The sequence below is a fragment of the Hyperolius riggenbachi genome, chromosome 6 (genome assembly GCF_040937935.1).
Source record: "Hyperolius riggenbachi isolate aHypRig1 chromosome 6, aHypRig1.pri, whole genome shotgun sequence".
Taxonomy (NCBI): Eukaryota; Metazoa; Chordata; class Amphibia; order Anura; family Hyperoliidae; genus Hyperolius; species Hyperolius riggenbachi.
Genome location: NC_090651.1, coordinates 328,212,169 through 328,230,490, shown reverse-complemented (window position 1 = coordinate 328,230,490; position 18,322 = coordinate 328,212,169). Strand labels below are relative to the sequence as shown.

General features: G+C 43.0%; 1 protein-coding gene across 2 annotated transcripts in view; it reads right to left on the bottom strand.

The window, feature by feature from the left end:
- LOC137522899 (nectin-1-like) overlaps positions 1–9,713 on the bottom strand; it is a 43,308-nt gene extending 33,595 nt beyond the window's left edge. For both annotated transcript variants that reach the window (XM_068243035.1, XM_068243034.1), the window contains exon 1: positions 9,640–9,713. In XM_068243035.1, the coding sequence (XP_068099136.1) occupies positions 9,640–9,691 (52 nt within the window). In that variant the 5' untranslated portion in view covers positions 9,692–9,713. The remainder of the gene's footprint in view (positions 1–9,639) is intronic.
- Between the last annotated feature and the right edge of the window lie 8,609 nt (positions 9,714–18,322).

Sequence of the window (18,322 nt, the reverse complement as noted above, 5' to 3'; positions counted from 1 at the left end):
CGTTTTTATTAGGCACTTTTTGAAAGACAACACGTTTTGCGGAAAAAACGCTTTTTTCCGCGAAACGCTTTGTCTTTCAAAAAGTGCCTAATAAAAACTTTTATTGTTTAACCAAGTGAATGGACTACTTTTTAAGGTAGGACCATCTATTATTTATACATTTTATACATCTAATACTACATAACATTATCCAGCTATACTAGTTACGTTTACTTCGGGCGCCTCCACTCCTACTCTACTGACGAATTACCCCTATTTGGGGTCACCACTTCTAGCAAGTGGAACTTTTTAAGGAGCTGCGACCACTGGTAGACAAGGCCGAGCGAGGACGGCACTTCCTCGCATGTGCATTGAATGGTTGCCTGGCTTGCAACCTAATCTTGTGAGTATAATCACCTAAGAACTATATTTACTGAATTCCAACTCTAATCTGCAATACTACACCAGATTGGGCTCCCGGTTCTCTTCCCGTCCTTTTTTTATCTACCCTACCCAATTTGTAAAACTTGTAATTTGTAAAACGTGTAATGTGTAAATTTGCGCACAAAACTTGTAATTTGTAAACATACTTGTGCACAAAAGAAAATTAGATAACTGTATGGGTAATACAAAGAAGGAAAACACTTTTTATTGAATGTCTTATAATAGTTTTATCCCACTTTAACTACAGCATGTGTCCTGAAATGTTACCACAAATTTAGTCACGTGGCGGGCAAGCAGCAAGAACAATGCAAACGGTCATCGCTTGTTCGTCATATTGTCCAGAAAAACCATAATGGTAGATGAACCAGGACCAGACTGATTCTACATGTTCTCCAAAGCCCAAATGGACAAATATAGACTAGTCATGACCCATATTGTATAGCAACTGACACCAAAGAGAGAGGTAATTTTTTGAGTGTGTCGGGTGCAGTGTGGCTTGGAAATTTAAGCCAAAGTTATTTTCGCATTAACATGCTATTTTCGATTTTGAAAAAATATTTACAAAAATACAGTGTATTTTCGCAAAATTGTCAAAGGAAACAAATTTACAAAAATTGATGAAAAATATGAAAATTGTTAATTTTTACCCCCAAAAATTGTGAATATCCCAAACATATTTATTTTTAAGCACTAAAATTGATGAAAAATGTGAAAAATCACAAACTTATTACAAAATATTTTTCAATGGCCTTGAAGACGAATTTAACACTATTTTCACAAAAATGAATGCAAGAAGATTATCGGCATTTTTGCCCATCACTGGTCGGGTGTTATTGCCCTCCATTGTTCACATACTGCACATTTCTAGGAATACACAAAGCCTGGCAGACTCATGACTCAATCTCTTTCTTTGGCTGCTGTACATAATATGGGCCTTGGTTGTTCTGTATATATATATATATATATATATATATATATATATATATATATATATATATATATATATATACTAGCTGGTCACTCGGCGTTGCCCGGGTATGTAATTGGCTAGTGTTAGCTCTGCCCACTTTTTCTAATCCTAACACACAATTACTCAAGGATGACCTAGTTTGTGAGCTTTGCGGTCTTTGGCATCAATAATTGGCATTGAAATGAAATAAATCTAATTGGCTGTGGCTCCACTCCTTTGAAAATCAATAGGTGAATTTTGATTAGCTTTTGTAGGCTTCACCCACTTTTCTGAATATTAATCCCAGTCACCCAGTGACCAACTGTGAAAAGTTTAAGAAACCTGCCATTGACAGTGTAAGAAAAACAAAAGTTTGCTTTCTTAAAACAGAAAGAATTTGCGATAATTCAGGTTTGAGTGAGCTTAAAATGTCGCCCAGTGCATCACTGTTGAATATATACAAATTAACCATTGTTACCCTTAAAAGCTAAACACACCTCCAGAACTGCTAGAATGCAATGATGTGTCATTTTGTTAATTTGTACAGAGCCATAATAATCCAACATGCATACAGACTGTTTTTGATTGTTTGATCCTCATCAGGGCATGTCATGGATTAATTTAGCTCTATGCTCATGGTGACCCAGAACTCATTGGAGTGTGTAAGGGACTACAATGGTCCTAAAAGCACCCTCACTAAGATGTTAAGAAAAACAAAAGTTTGCTTTCTTAAAACAGAAAGAATTTGCGATAATTCTGGTTGGAGTGAGCTTGAGATGTCTCCCAGTGCATCACTGCTGAATATATGCAAATTAACCATTCTACCCTTAGAAGCTAAACACACCTCCAGTGTAACAGTGTAAGAATGTCTGCAGTTTACATTTTCCAGTGAAATTTGTATTTGTCTCTTTTTGGTTATGGGAATAAAAAGTATCCTATACTTTATTCCAGGTAATGTACTATGTGTGTGCCAAATTTCATTCAAATCCGTTCAGCCGTTTTTGCGTGATCGAGTAACAAACATCCAAACATCCAAACATCCAAACATCCGAACTTTCCCATTTATTATATTAGTAGGATATATATATATATATATATATATATATATATATATATATATATATATACATACCCATTAGGGGAGAGTGCCTGAAGGACATATATATAAATGGGAGAAATACATACAAACTTAGTGCAGATAGAGCCCTTGTTCTGGTACTCTAAATCCTGGAACTCTATCACTGCGAGACAAGAACACTGGCAATGTCGACACTTTGCTTTCCTTGCAACCCTTACCTTTAGCTCATGATAACCAATAGGAGTACATTTCTTATACCACCCCTTTTTAATATCATATAATGCTGCCTCTGAAGATTATACAAGTCGGTGTATATACAAAAGAAATTATATCAGCTTCAACTGGACTGACTTTCTTTTGTCTCTTAGATGATGTTTCGGTAATCATAAAGCAGACTTCTCAGTTCAAATGAGATGAAGGAATAATGAGCAACATTTACAAGTATAAATACTGTATTTTCCGGCGCATAAGATGACTCGTGTATAAGACCACCCACAACTTTTCCAGTTAAAATATACGTTTTGGGATATACTCGCCGTATAAGACTACCCCTTTTGACTGTAAGACATTTGTATACTGTACTGTATGTACTGGTGCTATACTGTATAAACAGGTACAGATACTGGTGCTGTATTGTATGGGCTACCCAGTATACAACAACCAGCCAATCACGGCAAGCAATGTACCTTGCTGGTGATTGGCTGGTTGTTGTATACAAAGCCTGCTTGGATTGGTCAGCTATCCCTGTCCCCATCAGAATGGTAGCGCAAACACGCCTCTTTCACATGTCTGGCCTGCCCTTGTATACTATTACCTTCTTCTCTCCCTATCAGATATTGCACGCACATGTGCACTTGTGCTGCTTCACTGCAGTCCTCAGGTGGGAGATCTTAAAGGCAGAGAAGAAGGTATGGTATTGGGATACAAAATCAGTCCAAACGGGTGAAAGAGGCGTGTTTTTCTGGGCACATCGCTGCTTTATCTCTTTTTTCCATACCCTGGGCGTCCCGGATGCCTGCAGCTTGCTGCGCCCTTCACTTACACCTTCCCAGTAAGGTGCGCCCTCAACTAATCATTGGGACCGCTTTAAGCCACTTCTTTCCAGGAATCCTGGTGAGTGGATTCTTCTATAGGGATGCTCGCTGGATTCCGCGGAATTCTTAATTCCGCGATTCCGGCCGGAATTAGGTCAATTTTGATCCCGGCGGTCGGAACGGAATTGCAAAACCTGTAAAACGGAATTTTTTTATTTCCACGGAATTAAAAATCTCTCTCAATCTCTCTCTCTCTCCTCTTCCAGGGAATTGTAGTGTTTCAGAAGCCAGCTTATATACCATGGCTGGGAATTGAACCCAGGTCTCAGTGTGTGTTAGGCAACTGACTTATCTGCTATACCACCAACAACACTACATGCTGAAGCCAGCCTAGCATGTACCATTATGATCAATCCAAGAGAAAAATTAGCTTGGAGGAGGAGGGAGATGTTTTTTTCTGACGGAATCCGGAATTCCGTGGAATTTCGTACAAATCCGGAGGAATTTTCATAGTGACAGAATTTAACACTGGCGGAATCCGTGATTTCCGGCGGAACGGAATTTGCTGGTTCCGATCATCCCTATTCTTCTACCATACATGTACAGCACCACCCTTGCTGCTTTCATACAGTTGCCACATATGGTGAGGATGCAGCCACGGATGTTTTTGAGCTCCCCCCACCATATGCAGCAACCGCAGATTCTCCGGTCTGGCTCGGAAGTTTCCGCACCCGCCCTATTAGACGACACCCGGCATATAAGACAACCCCCAAATTTTGAGAAGATTTTCCTGGGTTAAAAAGTAGTCTTATACGCCGGAGAATACAAATACAAAAAAATGTTGTCACTTACAGGTGGAACTCTAAAAATTTGAATATCATGCAAAAGTTAATTTACGTCAGTAATTAAACTTAGGAGGTGAAACTAATATATGAAATAGACTCATTACATGCAAAACAAGATACTTCAAGCCTTTATTTGTTATAATTTGGATAATGAGAGCTTATAGCTTTTGAAAACCCCAAAATCAAAATCTCAAACCATTAGAATATTGTGAAAATTCTCAAGGCTCAAAGTGTCAGACTCTAATCAGCTAATTCATCCAAAATACCTGCAAATGGTTCCTGAGCCTTTTAATGCATACATTAAAAAAAGGTAAACAACAATTTCATTGCGGTAGTAGAATAGCGGTAGATTTACCGATATTCTACAACTTGATTGGTATATTGAAATATCAGCAATATTTGCAGATATATCACAATAACCTAACCTTTCCCTACTCTCACACAGAACTCTCCTTCCCCGACAACTAATAACCCCCCCACCCCCGGGCAAATAATAACCCTCCCCAGACAACTAATAGCTCTCCTCCACAACCAATAACCCTCATTTCCCGGGCAACTAAAAACCCTCCCCCCACAATTATTAACACCCAGCACCAAAACATGGTAAATAGCAATTTAACTGAAGCCAGCCGCTAAATAACAAAAAATGGTAAATAAAGAGACAGTAAATGACAATTTTACCAAAGCCACCCGTTATATAACAAAAAAAAAAATGTAAAAAGCAGTACATGACAATAACCGGAGCCCTCGTATGCGTCATCACGTAGAGGACGTGAGGTCAGAGAAAGGGCGGAAGTACCACAAGGGTACTACCGCTGAACCGCCCGCTGCCCGGCCTCAACGCGTCATACTCGGACTCCTCCTCCTAGTCCTCACTCACACCACTGCCAGCCAGCCACTGCAGCAGCCACCACCGGTAATATTTAACTTTACGCCAACTTTTTTATGGGGAAGCGGGCAGAGGGGGGAGCGCTAGCGGAGGGGGTGGGGGGAATTTCCGCCCCCCCCCCCCCCGCGATCGGGGCATGCTCCCCCCTTATGCCTGCGACCCCATAGGGGGGCCGTATTGCGGCATGTTCGGGTCCCCATTGACTTGCATTGAGTTCTGGGTTCGGGCCTAACATGCCGAACATCTGGCCCATGTTCGGCCTGTTCGGCCCGAACCCGAACATCCAGGTGTTCGCCCATCACTAGTTGTTAACCCCGCGATCGCCGCTACAAAGTGTATAATACACTTTGTAATGTATACAAAGTGTATTATACAGGCTGCCTCCTGCCCTGGTGGTCCCAGTATCCGACGGACCACCAGGGCAGGCTGCAGCCACCCTAGTCTGTACCTAAACACACTGATCTGCCCCCCCCGCCCCCTGATCACCCACAGCACCCCTCAGAACCCCCCCTGCCCACCCCACAGACCACTGTTTGCACCCAATCACCCCCCTAATAACCCATCAATCACTCCCTGTCACTATCTGTCAACGCTATTTTTTTTAAAATTCCCTAAACTGCCCCCTGGGGATTCCTGATCACCCCCCCACCCCTCAGATTCTCCCCAGACCCCCCCCAGACCCCCTCCCCTGTGTACTGTATGCATCTATCCCCCCTGATCACCTGTCAATCACCTGTCAATCACCCATCAATCACCCGTCAATCACCCATCAATCACCCATCAATCAGCCCCTAACCTGCCCCTTGCGGGCAATCTGATCACCCACCCACACCATTAGATCGCTCGCAAACCCGCCGTCAAATCACCTCCCAAGTGTATTGTTTACATCTGTTCTCTTCTCTAAACACCCACTAATTACCCGTCAATCACCCATCAATCACCCCCTATCACCACCTGTCACTGTTACCTATCAGATCAGACCCTAATCTGCCCCTCGCGGGCACCCAATCACCCGCCCACACGCTTAGATTGCCCTCAGACCCCCCTTATCAATTCGCCAGTGCATTATTTACATCTGTTCTTCCCTGTAATAACCCACTGATCACCTGTCAATCACCCACCAATCACCCCCTGTCACTGCCACCCATCAATCACCCCCTGTCACTGCCACCCATCAATCAGCCCCTAACCTGCCCCTTGCGGGCAATCTGATCACCCACCCACACCAATAGATTGCCCGCAGATCCGACGTCAGATCACCTCCCAAGTGCATTGCATCTGTTCTCTCCTCTAAACACCCACTAATTACCCATCAATCACCCCCTGTCACCACCTGTCACTGCTACCCATCAGATTAGACCCCTATGTGCCCCTAGGGCACCCAATCACCCACCCACACCCTCAGACCCCAGCCCTGATCACCTCGCCAGTGCATTGCTTGCATCTATTCCCCCCGCTAATCACACCTTGAGACACCCATCAATCACCTCCTGTCACCCCCTAGCACACCTACCCATCAGATCAGGCCCTAATTTGCCCCGTGTGGGCTCCTGATCACTCGGCCAAACCCTCAGATCCCCTCAGACCCCCTTCCGATCACCTCCCCAGTGCATTGATTGCATCTATTTTCCCCTCTAACCACCCCCTGAGACACACATCAATCACCTCCTGTCACCCCCCTAGCACTCCTATCCATCAGATCAGGCCCAATACAACCTGTCATCTAAAAGGCCACCCTGCTTATGACCGGTTCCACAAAATTCGCCCCGTCATAGACCACCTGTCATCAAAATTTGCAGATGCTTATACCCCTGAACAGTCATTTTGAGACCTTTGGTTTCCAGACTACTCACGGTTTTGGGCCCGTAAAATGCCAGGGCAGTATAGGAACCCCACAAGTGACCCCTTTTTAGAAAAGACACCCCAAGGTATTCTGTTAGATGTATGACGAGTTCATAGAAGATTTTATTTTTGTCAAAAGTTAACGGAAATTGATTTTTATAGTTTTTTCACAAAGTGTCATTTTTCACTAACTTTTGACAAAAAATAAAATCTTCTATGAACTCACCATACACCTAACGGAATAGCTTGGGGTGTCTTCTTTCTAAAATGGGGTCACTTGTGGGGTTCCTATACTGCCCTGGCATTTTAGGGGCCCTAAACCGTGAGGAATAGTTTAGAAAACAAATGCCTCAAAATGACCTGTGAATAGGACGTTTAGCCCCTTAGCGCACCTAGGCTGCAAAAAAGTGTCACACATGTGGTATCGCCGTACTCAGGAGAAGTAGTATAATGTGTTTTGGGCTGTATTTTTACACATACCCATGCTGGGTGGGAGAAATCTCTCTGTAAATGGACAATTGTGTGTAAAAAAAATCAAAAAATTGTCATTTACAGAGATATTTCTCCCACCCAGCATGGGTATGTGTAAAAATACACCACAAAACACATTATACTACTTCTCCTGAGTACAGCGGTACCTCATGTGTGGCACTTTTTTGCGCCCTAAGTGTGCTAAGGGGCCTAAAGTCCAATGAGTACCTTTAGGATTTCACAGGTCATTTTGCGACATTTGGTTTCAAGACTACTCCTCACAGTTTAGGGCCCCTAAAATGCCAGGGCAGTATAGGAACCCCACAAATGACCCCATTTTAGAAAGAAGACACCAAAAGGTATTCTGTTAGGAGTATGGTGAGTTCATAGAAGATTTTATTTTTTGTCACAAGTTAGCGGAAAATGACACTTTGTGAAAAAAGACAATTAAAATCAATTTCCGCTTACTTGTGACAAAAAATAAAATCTTCTATGAACTCACCATACTCCTAACGGAATACCTTGGGGTGTCTTCTTTCTAAAATGGGGTCATTTGTGGGGTTCCTATACTGCCCTGGCATTTTAGGGGCCCTAAACCGTGAGGAGTAGTCTTGAAACCAAATGTCGCAAAATGACCTGTGAAATCCTAAAGGTACTCATTGGACTTTGGGGCCCTTAGCGCAGTTAGGGTGCAAAAAAGTGCCACACATGTGGTATCACCGTACTCAGGAGAAGTAGTATAATGTGTTTTGGGGTGTATTTTTACACATACCCATGCTGAGTGGGAGAAATATCTCTGTAAATGGACAATTGTGTGTAAAAAAAATAAATAAAAATGTCATTTACAAAGAGATTTCTCCCACCCAGCATGGGTATGTGTAAAAATACAGCCCAAAACACATTATACTACTTCTCCTGAGTACGGCAATACCACATGTGTGGCACTTTTTTGCAGCCTAACTGCGCTAAGGGGCCCAAAGTCCAATGAGCACCTTTAGGCTTTACAGGGGTGCTTACAATTTAGCACCCCCCAAAATGCCAGGACAGTAAACACACCCCACAAATGACCCCATTTTGGAAAGTAGACCATTCAAGGTATTCAGAGAGGAGCATAGTGAGTCCGTGGCAGATTTCATTTTTTTTTGTCGCAAGTTAGAAGAAATGGAAACTTTTTTCCATTTTTTTTTTGTCACAAAGTGTCATTTTTCGCTAACTTGTGACAAAAAATAAAATCTTCTATGAACTCACCATGCCTCTCAGTGAATACTTTGGGATGTCTTCTTTCCAAAATGGGGTCATTTGGGGGGTATTTATACTATCCTGGAATTTTAGCACCTCATGAAACATGACAGGTGGTCAGAAGAGTCAGTGATGCTTCAAAATGGGAAAATTCACTTTTGGCACCATAGTTTGTAAACACTATAACTTTTACCCAATCCAATAAATATACACTGAATGTTTTTTTTTTTATCAAAGACATGTAGCAGAATAACTTTCGCGCTCAAATGTACAGGAAATTTTACTTTATTTGAAAAATGTCAGCACAGAAAGTTAAAAAAGTCATTTTTTTGACAAAATTCATGTTTTTTTTGATGAATATAATAAAAACTAAAACTCGCAGCAGCAATCAAATAGCACCAAAAGAAAGCTGTATTAGTGACAAGAAAAGGAGGTAAAATTCATTTAGGTGGTAGGTTGTATGACTGAGCAATAAACCGTGAAAGCTGCAGTGGTCTGAATGGAGAAAAAGGCTCTGGTCCTTAAGGGGTAGAAAGACTGTGGTCCTCAAGTGGTTAAATGGTTCTTCAGTCTGGTTCAGATTTACTAACAGAAATGAACTTTTGCATGGTATTCAAATTGTTTGAGTTTCTGTTCTGTACTGTACTTTAGGCGCAAAGTATGGATAGAGCCTAAAATGTGGCAAAAGAAATGCCCAGGATCATAAGAGGAGGAGCAGCTTCTGTGACCAAGAGTGATATCTAGCAGTTTAAAGCAGTACTGTCCGTTCCCTACTATTAGATCATGAGAATGAGCAGTCTGCTGAATCCCCACTATAGTCTTTAACATACATTTCTTTATGACAAATCCTATCATTTCATATAGCTTACCGATGCTGTGCAGTAATAGGAAGCAGGAGGACAAAATCCATGCGCAATCCATGCTGCTATGTCAGAGTCTGCAAAATCCCTAAGTTATAATGACAACATTTGGGTGTCTTTGTTAAATATTAACTTTCCCAACGGTATCACAGGGAAGTTAAATTGTCTAAATGTTTCTGTGCCCGAGCAAACAAAATTGATCAAAAATCAATGCAAAGCAGAAGAAAAAAAATGCATGAAAATACTCTTCCTCCTGTTGCATACCACCACTGACAACCCACAACTTAGCATCTTCCCACGTACGGAACACCTAACAGTCAGGCCCACAGGGGCATTTGCCACGGATCTATTCTGGGGCGTCCAAAATGTCCCCCAGGCAGAGTCAGGCAGCAGTACTCACCTCTGGCCTCTCTGGTGCTTCAATGATAGGCATGCTGGAAACTGTGGTTAATCAATGGGGGGCATGTTGGGTGCTGTGGTGCCTCTATGGGGGGCTGTGGTTCTTCATGCTGGGAGTTGTGGTGCCGCCATGGGAGTTCCATGGGAGAATGTGAGGGGTTCCACTAGAGGATCAACCTGGCAACAGTCCATCCCGCCCAGCAGAAAGCCAGACCAACCAGTACTGAAGCCAGGCAACTGCCTATTTATATAATATTTTTCATTTTTGTATTAATGGAGAAGGGGCCTTCATTCAACATTTTGCTGGGAAGGCCTACTTAGACCGCCTTTAAGTTCATGTAAATATCCCTCTAACCATGACCACACCTACATTCTGGTAAGGGGCCACGCCCTTTTTTGGGGGGCTGGAGTGCCCAAAAGTGCCCCAGATGTCTTAGGATCCTAACAACACCCGTGCAGGCCCATATATATTTTACCTTTTCTCCTAAGTTTTATCCTAGGAGACAATTTTCAATCATCTGTTTAAAATAACTATTTAGCACTTTGTAATTGGAAAGAATACTAAAAGTAGGTGAAAAAGTACTGTCAAAATTATTCACTGAATTTTCTTGCTTCCTGGTGGCTTACAAGGCATTTTATTGACAAGGTGGAGAAATATTAACTTGGAGTTTAGGGAAATACTCTGTGTAATTATTATGATGTGAGGGAGACTCTGTATGATTAAGCTTGTGCAGACAACCTGTTCAATTCTCTTGCTTGGATGTTCGTGGAGGCACGCTGTGCAGATGTATTATTTTGAGGGAAATTATGCTGCTTCAGTGGCCTCTCTTCGCATTACTTGGAAGATGCTATACTCTTAGCAGAGAGGATTTAGCACTGGGTGGGCAACACTTTGCACCTCACTGGCACAATAATTCATTGTACTTTCTAAAGTGCGAAAGATCATTTGCATTGGCACCCCCGGTGTTGACCCAGAGAACCAATCTATTTTATCCACAAGAATTGCATCTTAGCATACAATTTGATAAATGATATGGTAGAAGAAGAAAGCCCTTAAAAAAATAGCACCTCCCACAGCAAAATTTGAAAAAGTATAACAAAAATCTTTATTCAACATTAGGTATAATAATAATCACAATATTGATGATTCAATAAAAAATAAAACCATTTAAAAAACAAGCAAATATTCCAACATGATCCCTGCTGCATATGAAACAATTACTCTAAATGCAATATATTGTATAATGACATAATGCTGCTGTCAGATATAATACCCCACAGTAGGCTCAATATTGAGCCCAACAGGGGGAGAACCCGGGTTCAGAATACAACCTAGTGTAATGCGATTTCTGTGCGTTGGGCATTTTTGGTAAGCGTTTTAGTAAGCGCTTTTTTGGGTGTTTGCTATTTCTAAATGTCCTAGGCCTTATTATTAACCTCCCTGGCGTTCTATTAAGATCGCCAGGGAGGCTGCGGGAGGGGTTTTTTTTAATTAAAAACTGAAAGTTGGCTGCATGAAAGCCCACTAGAGGGCGCTCCGGATGCGTTCTTCTGATCGCCTCCGGCAACCAGGAGTAACACGGAAGGCCGCAATGAGCCATGGCGACGAGCGGAGTGACGTCATGGACGTCAGCCGACATCCTGACGTCAGCCGCCTCCGATCCAGCCCTTAGCGCTCGCCGGAACTTTTTGTTCCGGCTACGCTGGGCTCAGGCGGCTGGGGGGACCCTCTTTCGCCGCTGCATGCGGCGGATCGCCGCGCTGCAGCGGCGATCAGGTAGCACACGCGGCTGGCAAAGTGCCGGCTGCGTGTGCTGCTTTTTATTTGAGCCAAATCGGCCCAGCAGGGCCTGAGCGGCAGGCTCCGGCGGAGCTCGTCCAGACCGCCCAGCAGGTTAAAGGGAAAAGGATCTTCAAAACACTTCACATTTCAATTGACAGGGAAAATAACGCCCACAAAATCGCTGGCAAAAGGGCCACTGCAGGGCCGTACAATCACAGCACACAAGTGATTCCCCCCTCTCTTTTCTGCCCACCAACAGAGCTTTCTGTTGGTGGGCGAGGATCCCTGCTCCTGTATTTGTTTGTTTTTTTATATAAATATTTATTTGTTTACTTTTTAATAAATATTCCCTTTTTTGTATTATTTACATATCATTCCCTCTCTCCCCTTGCCAGCCAATCAGCGCGATCAGCTGTCATTGGCATCAGCTCGTCCTCTTGCCTCGTAGGGGGACAACCATGTCACACAGTTGTCCACAGTACAGCGCTGCCATAGATCGCAGCACTGTACAGAGTAAATAGACATCGGTTTCGACGTCTAACAGTCTCCTAGGGGCGATCGCAGCTGGGAGGCTGATGACGGAAGCGGCTCGCGAGATCCCCTGCATTTTCTGACCCTAGCACTTCATGCCAATCGGTGTGGAGCGGTCGTTTAGCGGTTAAAAGGGGGAAACTATGGTGGACTTACCTCCCTTGTAGATCAACAGACAGAAAGAAAGCCAATATTTTAATTAAAACATAACATTTATTAGAAGCTCCACAATGCTACGCATTTCACAGGTAACAATCCCGCTTCGTCAGGCAAATAATGGAGAACACAAGAATTGATTTGTACCGCAGCCAGGTGCCAATGGTCTTTGTGGACAGAGTTCATTACCTGTTACGTTTTCTTAAAGTGAATGGGAACCGCATTTAAAAAAACGAGACAGATACTTACCCAAGGAGAGGGAAGGCTCTGGGTCCTATAGAGCCTTCCGGCTCCTCTTCTGGTCCCCTCGATCCAGTGCTGGCTCGCCCGGTAGCAGTATTTGACTAAATTAGTCAAATACTGCTTTATCCGGCCGAAGGAGGCTTCAGAAGTCTTCAGGGAGCCCGAGTGCTCCTGAAGAAGGGCAGCCCTGTACTGCGCCTGCGCAAGCATGCTCTCTTGCACGCTCACGCCTGTACAGTATGGAGCCGCACGTCTTCGGGAGGACACGGCTCCTGAAGACTTCCTAATACCCTTTCGGTGGGGGATTGAAATGTAGGGGAGCCAGCACAGGATAGAGAGCACCGAGAGAGGAGACGGAAGGCTCTATACGACCCAGAGCTTTCCCTCTCCTTAGGTAAGTATTTGCTTCATTTTTTTTAAATGCGGTTCCCATTCACTTTAAGTCTGTGGTATATTTACTTTTATCTGTGGACAACATTGTGCTTACACTCATAGTTGAATGAATGTATGGTTGAGGGACTCTGAATGGTGGCATTATTATGCACAGTGTTGCAACTACAGGGAAGCAGCCACTGCGACCACCAGCTGCCACTTCACTGCCTCCAATAAAGGTATCCATTCTTCAGATCAGGTGTTTCCGTGGCTACACTTTACGTGGGTGTGAAGATTATGGTGTCCGCACTTGTTTTATGACCCTTGAAAGATGTACCCCAATATTGTGAGGGTCATCAAGGGCAGGCAAGGGACATGGTGTGAACATTGGGGGCCCCATTAAAGTTTTTGATTTGCAGTTTTTGTTGTAAAAGTTATCAAGCGCTCCACCCCAATACAACTCGCTGCCAGAGGTAAATCCCAATCCACAGTGGAACCGTAACAGAATGTAAATCTGTATTCCTCAGCGCTGAGACATCACCCTCTTCTGTTGTTATAGCCTGTAGTAGTCACCCAGTGCTTGTTAGGTACACAGTGTCCACCACCAAGGGACAAACAACAAGCCAGGCTCAGTAGTTTTCAGCAACAGGGGGTTACAATCTTTATTCAACAATTTTCATAGAAAATAAAATCCATTACTTACATTGTGGGTCCATGCAAACTGGACCCAAACTGCATAAAAAAGCATATAAGGTTTTTGCACTGACTAATGTCGAAGTGCACCTTATCACACCATTCAATGGTCGTTCACAGAGATAGCCCGTCTCTCCTTCCCTACCAGGTTTCGGCATTATGCCGTCATCAGGGGATACTGGGTGACTACAGGCTATAACAACAGAAGAGGGTGATGTCTCAGCGCTGAGGAATACAGATTTACATTGATTTGCAGTTTTGCCACTGATTATGCATGTATATCCAGTTTTGGATTAAAGGACGATTGTAGTGAGAGGGATATGGAGGCGGCCATATTTATTTTCTTTTAAGCAATACCATTTGCCTGGCTATCCTGCTGATCCTCTGCCTCTGATACCTTTAGCCACAGACCCTGAACAAGCATGCAGCAGATCAAGGGCCTGATTCACAAAGCGGTGCAAACTTTTTCGCGGACTTTTGCGCGCGCAAAGTGCGGCGATTCGCGTGATCGCGGACTTTTGCGCGCACAATTTGTGGCAAATTGCGCGCGCAAAAGTCTGCGATCGTGCGAATCAGACCCACAGCCCCGCTACCCGCACCCAGATAAAAATCAAAACAGGCATACACTGCAATTAAGCCGCATGGAGAAATGGGCGCGGCTATTCACAACATGTGAATTATCGTTAACTCACGTTAATTAGGTTGCGGCTTATAAACAGTTTTTAGTGAAACTGGTTTCTCGGCTACAATATCGGTTACAAGTGTTGGCCTGTGTCAATTATCGTAATAAAGGTGGTTTGTGTGACACTGACTTTAAAGAGACTCCGTAACAAAAATTGCATCCTGTTTTTTATCATCCTACAAGTTCCAAAAGCTATTCTAATGTGTTCTGGCTTACTGCAGCACTTTCTGCTATCACAGTCTCTGCAATAAATCAATGTATCTTTCCCTTGTCAGACTTGTCAGCCTGTGTCTGGAAGGCTGCCAAGTTCTTCAGTGTTGTGGTTCTGCTATGAATTCCCCCTTCCAGGCCCCTCTATGCACACTGCCTGTGTATTATTTAGATTAGAGCAGCTTCTCTCTTCTCTCTTATCTTTATAAGCTGGATAAATCGTCCTCTGAGCTGGCTGGGCTTTCACATACTGAAGAATTACAGACAAGGGCAACGCTGTTTGCAGGAGAAAAAAGAGCAGCCTGAAACTTCAGTGCATGAGAACTGCAGGGAGAAAGAAACACACAAATGATCTCTTGAGATTCAAAAGGAAGGCTGTATACAGCCTGCTTGTGTATGGTTGTATTTTCTATGTGTGGACATACAGTACATCAACCTACTTCCTGTTATGGTGTCCATTTTGTTTGTTTATAAACAAACTTTTTAAAACTGTTTTTAACCACTTTTAATGCGGCGAGGAGCGGCGAAATTGTGACAGAGGGTAATAGGAGATGTCCCCTAACGCACTGGTATGTTTACTTTTGTGCGATTTTAACAATACAGATTCTCTTTAATTATCGTTTTATCGCTATGTCTGTAATAAGTGCTGGTTTGTATCAAACTAACTTGTCAATTATCGTAATAAAGGAGGTTTGTGTGACACTGACTTTAATTATCGTTTTATTGCTATATCTGTAATAAGTGCTGGTTTGTATCAAACTAACTTGTCAATTATTGTAATAAAGGAGGTTTGTGTGAAATTGACATTAATTATTGTTACAAGCTATATCGGTAATAACTGCTGGTTTGTGTCAAACTAACTTGGTAATCATCGTAATAAAGATGGTTTGTGTCAAACCTAATTATTATAATTATTAAGTTATTACCAATATATCTTTGAAACAATAATTAATGTCAGTTTCCCACAAACCACACACAAACTACCTTTATTACGATAATGACCAAGTTAGTTTGATACAAACCAGCACTTATTATTGATGTAGCTTTGAAACGATAATTATCTGGAGGTAAATTTTGGCGAAGCGCACAATTTAAACTTGGTCATTATCGTAATAAAGATGGTTTGTGTCAAACTAAAGTTAATTATCATCATTTCAAAGCTACCATTTTTACCAAAATTTACCTCCAGAGCACAAATGGTAGCTTTGAACCGATAATTACCTTAAGTTTGACACAAACCATCTTTATTACGATCATTACCAAGTTGACACAAACCAGCAGTTATTACCGATATAGCTTCGAAACAATAATTAATGTCAGTTTCACACAAACCACCTTTATTACGATAATGACCAAGTTAGTTTGATACAAAACAGCACTTATTACCCATATAGCTTGAAAACGATAATTATCTGTAGGTAAATTTTGGTGCAGCGCATAATTTAAATAGATCGAGTAAATAGTGGTGGCTTTGTATCACGGATACAATGAAGGTTGCGGCTTTTAATATTATTTCTGTCAAAATGTGGCATCATGGCTCCAATATTGGTTATAAGTGCTGGTTTATATCAAACTCACTTGTTCATTATCGTATTAACCTATTTTGGTTCCTGGACGTAGAAACTACGTCCAGGAACCATGTGCGCTACCGCGCGCCCCCGCGGCCGATCGCGCGCGTGCACGCGCACTCCCGGCCGCAGATTCGGTAGCCAGGGAATCAATGTATCGGGCTATGGTGCCCGATCACTGATTCCTCTCCCCCGCTAAAAAAGCGACAGCTTCTCTCGGAAGCTGTGCCTTTTCTGGCCGTTCCCTCCCCGATGCGCCACTCTAAGCGTGTGTTACGCTTAGAGTGACGTCATGTAAACAAACTCATGGCCGCCATCTTGTGGCCAAAAAGTAATACTACAATTGAAAATAAAAATAAATTAAAATGAACACACATTTACATTATAAATCCCCCCACCCTCCCAAAACTACCCAAATAAAATGTTTACTATAAAAAAAAAAACCATTACAGTATAAAAAAAAAACAAAACATGTAAATATTTACCTAAGGGTCTAAACTTTTTAAATATCAATGTAAAGATGAAATATTTCTATATTTTTTTATTTTAAACTTGTTAATAGTGATAGATGTAAAATGGAAAAAAATGCACCTTTATTTCAAAATAAAATATTGTCGCCATACATTGTGATAGGGACATAATTTTAACGGTGTAATAACCGGGACATATGGGCAAATACAATACGTGAGTTTTAATCATGGAGGCATGTATTATTTTAAAACTATAATGGCTGAAAACTGAGAAATAATGAATTTTTCCATTTTTTCTTATTCTTCCTGTTAAAATGCGTTTACAGTAAAGTGGCTCTTAGCAAAATGTACCCCCCAATGAAAGCCTAATTGGTGACGGAAAAAACAAGATATAGATCAGTTCATTGTGATTAGTAGTGATAAAGTTATAGGCTAATGAATGGGAGGTGAACATTTCTCTTGTGAAAACCACGGAACCTGAATGGGTTAAAGCTGGTTTGTGTCAAACTCCTGTTAATTGTCATACTAAAGGTGGGTTGTGTCAAACTCAATGTAATACTCACTCGGTAATTATCGTATTAATGGCAGGTTGGATCAAACAGAATGTAAAACTCACTTGTTAACCACTTAAGGACCGCCCCCAGCCGATGGGCGGCGGCAAAGTCCGGGCCTAAATGACCGCAATACGCCCATCGGCGGGGGCGGCTGAGGGCGTGGTTTTGCGGCGATTGCGTCATTAGTGACGCGATCAGCTGCTGGCGACTGGCTCCGCCCCCCTCGCGCTGTAACCCGCCAGCCGTTCAGAAGCGCCGGCGTGTTACTAGCACCCGGATCGCCGCACGGATAGTGTATAATAGGCTTTGTAATGTATACAAAGCCTATTATACTGGCTACCTCCTGCCCTGGTGGTCCCAGTGTCCGAGGGACCACCAGGGCAGGCTGCAGCCACCCTAGTCTGCACCAAGCACACTGATCCTGCCCCCCCTTCCCTCTGATCGCCCAAAGCAGAGTTCAGGAGGATAGTCAAGGCAGGCAAAGGTCATAACAGATAATCACAATCAAACTAGTACTTTAGCTATCAACAGAATCTAGCTAAGTGTAGGATTACAGCTCCAGCTGGTCCCGGCACACTTGCGGATCTGACTACGGATCTGGGTGCTCCCACGTATGTGATCGCAACGCCAGACAAGGAACAAGTGAACAGCCAGCAGTATATATACCCAAGGACCTTTTCAGGACCTCCCTAATTGCTGGACCAATGAAAGTTGTGGAAAATGTCAGCTGACCAGCCTGGTCAGCTGACTCACTTCTGACTGTTATATAAGCTCTGTCTCTGCGCGCGCGCGCGTGTCACTCTGAATCCGGGTGGACTATCAGTCCCAGCCATACTAAAACTGTCTTGCAATGTATCTTGAGAACCGCGTGCGGGGGCCGCCTCCAAAGCGGATTCCGCCGTTCTCAATGCAGATTCCGCCGTTCCCAATGCGGATTCCGCCGCTCTGCCTGAGCGGCTTGCGGCGGTACTTCCGCGTTGAGACGCGCTGCTGGACGCGGAAACAGCCGCCTCACCTCGAGAGACGGCGGC